Source organism: Hermetia illucens, chromosome 4, assembly GCF_905115235.1.
Source record: "Hermetia illucens chromosome 4, iHerIll2.2.curated.20191125, whole genome shotgun sequence".
NCBI lineage: Eukaryota > Metazoa > Arthropoda > Insecta > Diptera > Stratiomyidae > Hermetia > Hermetia illucens.
The window spans coordinates 33,264,711-33,276,983 of NC_051852.1; the positions used below are offsets into that span (position 1 = coordinate 33,264,711).

A 12,273-nucleotide genomic window follows, 5' to 3' on the forward strand; every position below is an offset into this window, starting at 1 on the left:
TAATTTGAGCTCGGAGTACTACGCCAACGAGCACGTGGTGAATTTGGTTGAAAGTTGTCCTGTCTGGAGAGGCCCACGTTTGTTTGTGGACCGCCTTCCGCGTAAACCAGATACTTCCAACAACCATTTCGTGCGATACTGCTAACTGAATAATCCGCAGTCCGTTATCATTTGCATCCCTGTGTAAGCTATCGGAGCCAAAGTATCGCCTGAATACGGGCTCTTTCCTTACTTGACTGTTGAAATCTCCAAGTATGATTTTGATATCATAATTGGGACAGGCTTCGAGGGCCCACTACTCCGAGCACATGGTCCCTGCCTAACACATCTCCTGTAACGCTGTTACATCAGCTCTGTATTGGGACAGGGTATCGGCTAGCTGCTTGGCAGCTTCATCTTTGTACAGGGAGTGCACGTTCCATGAGAAAATGCGCAAATCCTTATTCCTTTGTAGTTACCGGGTTCGTAGTTGTGTAATCCGTCCAGTCCGAATCTCCTGTTGGCCTTTGTGGAGTAAGAACATCATCCACGTACTGGTATCCCGTACGCCACCACCAGTTCAACTTTGGTAGTGAAATAGGTTGACACGCAATTGGACATTGGACATATTTTTGTATTTTAGTATTCATAAAACACGTTCACTAGCGATGAAGATGACGTGAATTTCTTGCTCACTGCCTAAACGCCCTGAACGGCGACCACTCAGCCGGGCGCATTAACGCACACACGTACCGATTTTTTAATCGGCCACCGGGCGGCTACACATCTAAATCTAAATCTATTTAGAAAATTCTAACATCATATTTCTTTTATTATTCGAAATTATCTCTTACAAGTTTTCAACCATCATTCGCGCGTCTAACTGCTTCCCCTACATTTCAAATTCCTAACTACGCGCAGTCACACCAATCAGACCACATGAAATTCCCAACTTGACTTGTCATTTCTCGGTGCAAACAACATCAGCTGTGTGTAAACATAACCTAAAAACGTAACCGCTGTCCATCCGCCGCGCTACTTTGTGTTTATAAATAAAATCCCGTGTTAAATTCGTGATTTTGTGCAATTGTCCATCGAAAATACATTCTCCTAACAAAATGCCCGCTTGCACTGATACTTTTGGATTCAATCAAACCGCCATGTTCGCGGAAATTCGCGAATCCTTGCCCACCGACCGTACAAAGTCGCAGAATTTGATTGATTCCAAGGACGATATGTTGTTTGTTTGGAATTCCCGCGAGTGTTGCTTGTTGGCGCTGAATTGGAGGATGGCGAAGGTGAAGGGATTCGACGTGATAAAGCATCAGGTGAGTGGGCACGTGAATTTCGTTTGAAAATGCGGTGAGAGCAGAGCCCGCCAAAATCATCTGTCCTCGTAGAATGGAGTATTGAATATTTGGTACCGCTGATAGTTTATATCAAAAAGGCAATCAGGAAAATGTATAAAAGATTAAATATTTCTCCCTCTCATCTTCCCTCCCGCACATTCTGCTCCTTTTACTGTACTCTCCGATGCAGATCCTGCCAGTCCCTGGAGTGCCATCAGACGTGCAATTTACGACCGTCTCGTCCTTGTTTCGACGGCCCGTTGCGCGCGAACTTATTGCATCCTGGGGACATTATGCTCAGATTTCGCAGGAAATATTGCAAATTTTCAAATTTTTCTCCAATTTATGCAAAGGAAGTCGCGGAAGGGCGGAATGGAAAGAGGCAAGGAAAAGTTCAATGTCTCCAATAAGAAGGGACGGAAATGATATTTTTGCTGCTTGGGTGGATTAGTTTCGATGGGTTTTGGGAATAATTGATAATGACTTGTTCCTGGTAGAATTGGAAAGTATCTGAATCACGCATGGCTTTGATATTTGCATCAAAGGTTCTTATTTTACGCCCATTTGATCGCTATAATGCAGAGCTTGCTTCAGGATTGTACTCACATTTTCGATAGAAAGTATCCAAAGAATTATTCACGGCTGATATCTGAGCACCCACTGGTTAAGAAAGGCTGCCAAAAAAGGATGGAAAAGAGCCAAGAACGTATACTTTTTCTGTATGAGTTCAAACTCGGTCATAAAGCAGCGGAGGCGACCAGTAACATTAACAGCGCATTTGGTGCTGATACGGTAAGCGAACAAACCATACGGCGGTGGTTCGAAAAATTCCGGTCAGGCGACGTAAACCTTGAAAGTGAGCCACGTGGACCTCCAGGACCATCGATTGACAACGACGAGCTGCGTTTGCTAGTCGGATCTGACACACGTCAGCTTGTGACAGACATTGCATGCCCTTACGGAGCAAAACATGGCGCTTCGAATGGAAATTAGCAGTTCTTTACTCACCCGCAACAGAAGCGATCCCTTTTTGCACAGAATAGTGATATGTGATGAAAGTCCTGGGGGTTTAACGTGAGTACCTGCCGTGTAGGGATAATCCCATGGTCCTCTTCCGACACGGATTGATTTTGTGACCACAATCAGAGCCCCGCCATGACTAGCACAGCGGTACTGGTTTATACCGAGTGCAGGCTCAGCATTCATACCAGGGGATGCGAGGCCAATCTAACACCTCTGCCGCAACTAAGGAGTACGGCATCCGAGTTGTACAGCGCAACTCCACGCTTGAGCTCCGAGGAGCTCTGCCCGCGATGTAGGCATAACCACAACCACCATGAAACTCTCACTAGGGGGCCAACCGCAAATAACCGGGTCGAGAACACATCCTCCAGGAATTCTCCTGGAGCATATGCTCTCAGGGGGCCATCCCGGTTCCCATGGTACCAGATAACCTGCGGTGAGGCTTCGTGGCAGAGCCACTTCAGATGAGTGCCTTGCAGACTCGGGTCTGATCGCTCTCCTCGAGTTCGTGGGGACGGAACAGCGACATGTGATGAAAAGTGGATATTATATGACAATCATCGCGGATCAGCATAATGGTTAGATGCTGATGAGCCACCGAAGCATATGCCGAAACCGAGCCTCCATCCGAAGAAGGTAATGGTAACTGTTTGGTGGTCTACAGCTGGAGTTATCCACTATTCTTTTTTTGGCATCTGGACAAACGATAAATTCACAGATATACTGTGCCCAACTCGAGGAAATGTACCAAAAATTGAGTATTCAACGGCCGAGATTAGTCAACAGAGATGGTGTGATAGTCCTTCACGATAATGCACCACCTCATGTATCCAAAACAACGGTTCAAAAGTTTAACGAATTGAAGTATGAGACTATGCCTCATCCATCATATTCACTGGGCCAATCTGCTACCACTTTTTTAAGCATTTGGATCATTTTTTGGTGGAAAAACAATTTAGGAACGAAGAGGCTGTCAAAATTGCCTTCGACGAATTTATCAACACCCGACAGTTGGACGAAATTGTCATACCTGCTCTTGAATCTCGCTGGGCACCTATTTTGATTAAATAAATAAATTTTTGTAAGCTTTACAGTCATTTCAAATTTTAGTACCAAAACGGCCATTTCATTTGCAACAACCAAATAACATGACATTTTAGGTTTTAATCGGCTTTTCCTGCCTTTCTAAATCAATTAGATCCTTTCCCATAAAATTTGTTCATTGACAATTTTGGTGGTAGTGGGATTTTCCGAGTGCTGACGGTTGAACGGTTGAAAGGTATGATTTTGACTTGCATTCATGATTATTGTGTGAAGGCAGAGCCGTACCCCGGGTTAAAAATATGCGTAAAAACGGGTTGGGGGTGAAAATTAGAATTATCACTTTCCTCTGTTGTTTAAGGATTGATTGGGAGTAAGTCACTCTTCATTTCGTCTGGTCCCACATCAAATGGATGCCGATCTAGGACCGACTGAGTGGATTTACCTTCGATATAATTCGCACTGCTGAATAGAGGCAGCGTCATATTGGGTTAGGGGAAAAGAAATGTCGTATTTTGGCAATAGATAAGGACACTTAAACATATCTTGTGTTGTACTTATCGCATCGGGTCATACTATACGGGGATTTGACAGTGTTGTGATCGTACGTTTCAGTCTCAAGTTATAGCGCGTCAAAGATGGAGTCCACCAAGCAAGAAATTCATCATATTTTACGTTTTTTCTACCTGAGAGGTAAAAATGCAGCGAAGGCGGCCGAAAACAATTTATGGGCCCGATACTGTAACGGTTCGCACAGCACAGCGTCGGTTCGATCGATTTCGTTCTGGTATAGTGGATGTCGAAGGTACATCCCGTACTAGTGGCCAATCGTCGTAGAAACCGATAAAATCGTCGAAATCATCCAAGTAGACCGGCATGAGAGCATTCGCTCGATTGGGCAGAAATTGGGTTTAGACCATAAAACCTTTTGAAACCATTTGAAGAAGATTGGATTCCAAAAAAGCTGGATGTTTGGGTGCCACACGAGTTGACGCAAAAAAATCTTTTGGACCGAATCCCGCCTGTGATGCACTGCTGAAACGGAACGAATCCGACCCATTTTTGAAGCGGATGATGACTGGTGATGAATAGTGGATCACGTACGACAACCTCAAGTGAAAAAGATCGTGGTCGAAGCGCGGCGAGCTGGCCCAAACCATCGCCAAGCTCGGAAGGTTTTGTTGTGTGTTTGATGGGATTGGAAGGGAATCCACTATGGGCGGCTCAACGGTGGCCAGATCCTCAATTCGGTCCTCTACTGTGAGCAACTCGGCCGTTTGAAGCAGCCGATTGATCAGAAACGGCTGGGATGTCCTATCACACCCACCGTATAGTCCGGACCTGGCACCAAGTGATTACCATCTCTTCCGATCCATACGAAACGCTCTTGGTGCTACTAAGATGGCTTCAAAAAGGCTTGCGAAAACTGGTTATCTGATTTTTTTGCAAATAAGAAGGGGGGACAATGAAGCTGCCTTCTAAATGGCAACAAGTTTGCGAACGAAACGGCGCATATTTGACTTAAATCGGATAATTCTATGTAAGTTAAATAAAGGGTCTAATTTCGATCACAAAGACGACATTTCATTTTCTCCAACCCAATATTTCATCATGACTACACTAACCCTCACATTACTCATTCATTCAAATTGTGGAGTCAAGCTGGCAGCAGTTGACCCAACCCTCGTACTTCTGTGACTTTGCCCGTTCAACATTTTACTTGTTCCCCTCAATGGAAAATCATTTGAAAGAAAGGAAATTCTAATGAAAACTTATGCACTTATATGGCTCGATAAAATGAAAGAATTCAGGTATATAGTTTGCAGTGAACTTTATTCAACATGGAATAGCTAAGTAAGCTGAAGACGATTATGGGTAGTCTCAATTTACCATTGACTAATGTCGGTCGAGCTCGTTGCGCAAGATATTATGGGCATGAAGGGCTTGGGTGTTCGCTTCATCAGATCGAAAATTTGTTCTCTTCCGTCTAAATGTTATTGCACTTTTCTATGCTATGTCTCTAGAATTGATAGCATTGGTTTCCTTATTGCGTTTGGTGACGAGGTTGGTTCTTAGTCCCATCCATAGGCTTTTGTCAGCCCTGATTTAAGTAACAAGTGCGCTCGCACTTCTTTAGGGTCAACCGCGAATTGTTTCCAGAGGATGAGATTTCAAAAGCGATCACGAAAATGAGCACTGATAACCTACCTCGTCTCGAATCAGTCGAGGGATGAAAGTTCTGGGGGTTTAACGTGAGTACCTGCCGTGTAGGCATAATCACACGGTCCTCTTCGGACACGGATTGATTTTGGGACCACAATCAGAGCCCCGCCATGAGTAGCACAGCGGTACTGGTTTATACTGAGTGCAGGCTCAGCATTCATACCAGTGGATGCGAGTGCTATCTAACACCTCTGCCGCAACTAAGGGGTACGGCACCCGAGTTTTACAGTGCAACTCCACACTTGAGCTCCGAGGAGCTCTGCCCGCGATGTAGACATAACCACAACCGCCATGAAACTCCCACTAGGGAGCCAACCGCAACAGTGCAGGGGTTTCGTCGTCTTAGTTGTTATCGGTTGTGATTTTCGATCCTAGATAGGAGCATGGTAGGGCATCCCCATGTCGTAGACCGTTGTTGATGTCGAATGGTTTTGAGAGTGATTCTCCTGCTTTTATCTTGCCTCGCACATTGGTCAGGGTCAGCCTAGTCAGTCTTATTAATTTCGTCGGGATACCGAATTCTCCCATGGCCGTGTACAGTTTTACCCTGGCTATGCTATCATAGGCGGCTTTAAAGTCGATGAATAGATGGTGCAACTGTTGTATTCCAACAGTTTTTCCACCGCATACCGCAGAGAGAAAATCTGATATATTGCTGATTTGTCTGGAGTGAAGCCTCTTTGGTATGGGCCGATGAAGTTCTGGGCGTATGGGGCTATTCGGCCTAGCAAAATATTATAGATGGTACTCAGCAACGTGATACCTCTATAGTTGCTGCACTTTTTATGTATAGGACAGATAATGCCTCAGGCATTGATTCCCTGTCCCGCACCTTCAGCATCAATTGATGAATCGCTTGGTATAGTTGGTCGCCTCCATATTTAACCAATTCGGCTGTAATTCTATCGGCTCCTGGCGGCTTATGATTTTTAAGCCGATGGATTGCACGGACTGTTTCTTCTATACTTGGTGGTGGCAGCATTTGTCCGTTGTCGAAATTCTGGTTATTCAGCAGTTCATCAAAATACTAAACCCATCGCTCCAATATGCCCATTCTGTCGGAAATTAGATTTCCCTCTTCGTCTCAGCAGGATGAGGTGTGTAAGGCTTTACCTTGCTGATTTGTTATAAAACTTGCGCGCCTGGTGTGGTTGCTTCCTGTATTTTTGAGTTCATTTCCGGAATCTGGGCTGCCTCCCCTTTCGATCAAGGCATCGTTCGCGGGAATCCGAGGATTTTGCATTTTTGGCCATTTTGTCGATCCAGGGGTCGTGGAAATTTTCAATTTTCCGGGATTTATGGGAAGGCTCTCCGTTGGCCGGTTTTTCGCGATAACTCGCGTTTTCTGCATTGTAGCGTGAAAATTCTTGCATTTCCGGAATGTGGGTGGTCTCCCCTTTCGATCCAAGGTATCGATCGCGGGAATCCGATGATGTTGCATTTTTGGCCATTTTGTCGACCCGGGGGTAGTGGAAATTTTCAACTTTCTTTCGGTTGCTAGCTTACATTTATCGTCAAATCAACCGTTCCGACTCTTTGCGGCTGGGGTTAAGTAGATTGTATTAATGACAACGTGATTGTGAAGATCATTTGTTGATGCCGCTATTGCGGTACCCATTTTCCCCTTATAAGTGTTGCAGAGGGCTGCGCTGTAAATGGCTTCAGTGTTAATCCTCACCTGATTGTCAGAGGGGATTCTAGGTAGTGTTGTTATTCGAGTTCGGAGCACCATGCCAACGAGATGTTAATCTGAGTCTATATTGACCCCCCTATATGTTCTGACATTCAGCAAGGCTGAGAGGTGGCTGCGTTCGATTGGCACGTGGTCAATTTGGTTGAAAGTTATCCCGTCTGGAGAGGCCCATGTTTCTTTGTGGACTGCTTTCCGCGCAAATCAGATACTTCCAACAACCATTTTGTGTGACAATGCTAATTGAATCATACCTGGGACAGGCTTCGAGGGTTTGAAGGAGGTATCCTTCTCCGACTCTGCAGTCTCTTCTGTAGGAGCGTGAACGCAGAGTGCATAGTCGTTCCTTCATCTTTTTACTTTTTGGCTGACTAAGAAATCTACTCCGAGCACACGGTTTACTGGATGGCCACTATAATATATGGTGTAGTGGCTCTTCGCCAGTAAACCGGTCCCTGGGCAACGCATCTCCTGCAACGCTGTTACATCATCCCTATATTGGGGCAGGGTATCGGCTAGCTGCTTGTCAGCTCCATCTCTGTACAGGGAGCGCACATTCCATGTGTAAATCGTTGTTCCGTCTACATTGCCGGGTTTGTTGTTGTGTTGTCCTTCCAGTTCGAGGCTCTTTTTGTGGCTTCGTGACAAATTGTTTACCATGTAGGGTTGTCAGCCCTACTCAACCACGAAATCATCGTTGGTATCAATCCACGTTTCGCCCTGGGACCTATACCGTTCGACCACCACTCTCGTTATAGTAGCCTTACATATATACTTTGGAGAAAAAGAAGGTAGATGATGAAAAAGGCCTTTTTGGTTGAGAGGCATTGCATTAAGTTATAGATATGCTGTACTAGATAGCAATCTGTTTTTTGGTAATTCTTTCAAGGTCGCCACTATTTGTCTTGCTAAAAGATCACGTATGATGACGATGACTGGTAGTTCTTTGATCTGGCCACTTGCCTTCAGTCGATCTTATCTCCACGGTTTATGGTTTATTGGGAAAAATATATTTTTTTTTCAATTGCCGATAATGGTCTCCTGTGATATCCATCCCCCTAAACACTTGGTGACGTGTTAGTTGGAAGGTAGCAGCTATGCTTCACTTAGAATTCTTGCCAGGTCCTTTAGGTGAAATTGGATGGTGTTCGAATGTTGCTTAGGATAATAGTTTATTTATCAAATCCAAAGAGGCGAGAAGCGAGGAAACGCTTATCGTTGCTCATCACAAACTGTCACTGTTAAGGAGTGTCCCCACTTGGAACGACAAGATACGACAGAATATTTCCTAGTATATTTACATGGTATACATGTTGACAACACTATTATTAACTTATGTCCTACGTAGGCAAATGTCTGCGGCTGCCTCGAACAAATGTCTATACACGTTCCAGATATCAGACAGACAAATATGTGTGCATGTTTTAGATATCAGCCATTCAACTGTCTGAGTCAGTATCAGACAAATGTCTGCCTCGTATAAATTATTGTTTCAGACAAACCTCTGTGTCAGACAAACATCTGCGCTTGTGTCAGACAAATATCTGTGTCTGCTGCAGACATCAATCATCTGTCTGAAGTCTGAGGCTACTTACCCCGTACTTCTCTGAGATTCTGTTAACCCTTGACAAAGAAATTTCAATATCAGTCTCATAGTGAGGTGAACGACGTGTCAGTTGATTCAAAATAAATTCATCGACTCAGTAGTTTATATTTCAATTTTAAAAAGGTCTTTTCAGTATCTCCTTTGAAACTTCTTGAAGATTTCAGCCCCTCACTGAGCCCAACCAATTCATCGACGATAAAAAAACAATTTCCAAATATGAAATCAATTCCCTCGCAGTGGCACATCCTCCAAATATCCTAATAAAATTTCAGGGCAGTGATATTTTGCACCATCTTTCGAAAATGTACTTTCAAACGATATAATCCAGATCGTAAAATTCGAAGATTCTGGCACCGAATCAAGGAGGAATAAACAAGGACCCCTTTTGGCGTATTGCCGTCACGAGCAGCGAAATCGATAAACATAAAGATAAAAATAAGATAAAAGTCAATGATCTATTTAACGAGAGTTTTATAGTGAACAAATTGAGTGATTTGTGTGAAACAATCGAAACGACGGAGAGCAGGAAGTGAATTTGCTCATATGTGACGAAGCTAACATTGTTGGGTTTTTGAAGTATGGAATTGCGTGTGTTGAAGGGCGGATTGAAAAAGGGTTCCAATGGAAATGGTGACGTGCTTTTTAAATTCGTCTAGCGATTTTTATTGAAGTTCATTTATTTATGATGCGCATATGCATATATGATGGGAGTTCTTCAGGAAAATTATTATAAACTTGATTCCTTTGCACAATTTAGAGATTATTTAGCTTCTTCATTTTGTACGATGAAGGAATAATTGGTCAGGAATCGCTAGATGCATAATTGAACATTCAGATCGTCTAAATACGTCTACCATAACTGTCATAGGCAGCTGTAGAATTTTCCGCACTGATTCAAATGGATGGCTGGATTTCTGGTTACTTTTATGAAACTACTGTTCGTAGCGATAACGTATCCGCATCAAAAGGTCGACACCCTCTGAACATGTCAGGGCTAGGATATTCATCTTCATTTCGTAAAAAACTGCAAAGGGAAGCCGCCAAAACACATGAATTATTTTTTGCCAACTAACAACATCAAACCGCACTAGCCAAACAGGAAGAATAAGGATAGGAAAATACAACTTTGAGACCATTGATAATTTCTCCTAACTAGGGTCGGAAATCACGACCGATAATAGTTACGATGATGAAATCCGCGCACAGTTGTCAGCCAACAGAGCCTATTTCAGCTTACAAAAACTGTTCCGCTCGAAACGTCTCACCATAGGGTCAAAGCTCTTACTGTACAAGACTATGATCTTGTTAGTCCTCATGTATTCCTCGGAAACTTGGATTCTTAGCAAGAAAAATTGCGAACTCTTGGCCGCGTTCGAGAGAAGAATCCTCCGACGAATTTTTGGCGCCCTACATGAGGATGGACGATTCCGTAGCCTACATAACGACGAAATCTATGAGCGATACCATGACCGTCCGATTGTGGATAAAGTCCGGCTCACTAGGCTACGGTGGGCGGGTCACTTAATCCGTATGGATGAGGATGATCCCACCCGGAAAGAAGACGAGGCAGACTCTGCCTAGGATGGAGCGATGGCGTAGGTCAGGACGCCAGACAGCTTTTAGAGATATCGAATTGGTGGACCTCGGCGCAAAACCGGGATGTCTGGAGTTCCTTATTACGGCAGGCCTAGACCGGATACCGGTTGTTGCGCCGTTGATGATGATGATGATGATCTGCTTCCTTATGTCTGCCATACATGCTCCAGCCAGCCTGTTAGTCATACCTGAATAGTCCGTAGTTAACCGCTGGCTGATCCGCGTGTGGGATTCGGCTGGTCTGTCAATTCCCACTATGCAAGCGGCTGCTGATCGATTGAAAAACGATTTGGACATCCGGTTTGCCTGAAAGGTTATCAAGCAAACTGGTATGTGTTTGGGATGGGATAGCGTTGGCACCTGGAATTTATCCAGAAACTCGCCGATGTGGCAAGGCGCGTGGTCGTGATGCAGTTTCCAGCTCACGGAGATGTTTTTTCTCGTCCTGATGACGCTTTTTCGGAGTCTTTTCGGTACATCCCCGTAGTAGGCAGCGCTAACTATCTGTCCATCAGGAGCAGATTGTTTATGGGTTACTCCTTTACTGTCGAACAAGAAAATGAGCATTGTTTTCACTTTTGATTTGCTCATTCTTGCCGGTGTGCTACTCAGAGCGAATCAGCCACCAATTTCCCTAGATTCTCTTTGAGGATGTTGCGAAAATGAAATAAAACTCGCAAATGTACGCCCGCTTAGTTCCGATATCAGCGATTCCTGCATACCATCTTGCTGTTATCTTGATTTTTCGAAAATCCATATAGTGAGAGAGCTTGAAACAGCAATGTTTGTAACTGAGATCACGGATTCCATGTGACGGTTTGTGTGAACGTGAATCTGAAGACCAAAGTCAACTAATAAGCTGTTGCTACCATCTTGGTGGTCGTCCTATTGATTGATGTTGCTTCTGGTCAACTCGTGTTAGTTAGATCTAAGGTGTGTCGTTGCTCTTATGGGGACTTTGAAGTAATGAGAGTGTCATCCATATCAGCAAAACCGAGACTTCAAAGCACGGGGCCCAAAGGTTAATGCCGCATAATATGGGCTAAGCGTGATTATTTTTTCGTGTGGTTACCTTAGCGTATTCTTTAGGCGAATCGTTATCTTAGATATGGCTCATTATTTAGAGACCAGAAGGAAGGTAGATCTGTTATTTTATTTAACACGCTTTCTCTAAGTGAATCGACGAGTAGTCCCCGGAGACATTGAAAATAAACTACTGAAATCTTGGCGGGTATGAAATAAAAATTCTCCGAGTTCTCGAAGTTCCAGGTTCAGTGCGAAACATATCTCCCCATTTGCGCTGACATTGGTGTAGTTGGCTGCTTAAAATAGGAGATTAATGGATGTTTGGGGGTGTCTGTCGAATTCACGAGGAGGTATGGAGCTGTTGGCTGCGCTATCGATAAGAAAACCTAGACCTATTTTTACATCCGTTAACAATTAGGCAATATTCATTTTTCTCTTCATCAGATCGTCTAAAGCTGAGGAGATGAAGTTACATAGTTTTCTGCCAGCTTTTGTCGGTCAATTTGCCCGCGGGGTCGTAGTTAGTGGTCTTTTCTCGGTACCGAACAAAACAAAAGTTTCCACTCCAGTGAGACCATCTTGATTCCGTTTGGGTCTGATTTGAGGATTGGTTTGGTCTGGTCTTAATCGCTCTTATCGGTGACGTTCTTCATGTTGCCTTTTTCTTGAGGAGCTGAATGGACTATGACATCTTTCCTCAAACACCTCGACTACGCTGATGACATCTCTGGAATTGGAAA

At 44.1% G+C, this 12,273-nt stretch overlaps 1 protein-coding gene across 1 annotated transcript in view; it reads left to right on the forward strand.

Moving 5' to 3' along the window:
• The first annotated feature begins 958 nt into the window (after positions 1-958).
• Positions 959-12,273, forward strand: part of LOC119653458 (nuclear pore complex protein Nup88) — a 339,096-nt gene continuing 327,781 nt past the window's right edge. The window contains exon 1 of the mRNA XM_038058069.1: positions 959-1,307. Within this exon, the coding sequence (XP_037913997.1) occupies positions 1,098-1,307 (210 nt within the window). The 5' untranslated portion in view covers positions 959-1,097. The remainder of the gene's footprint in view (positions 1,308-12,273) is intronic.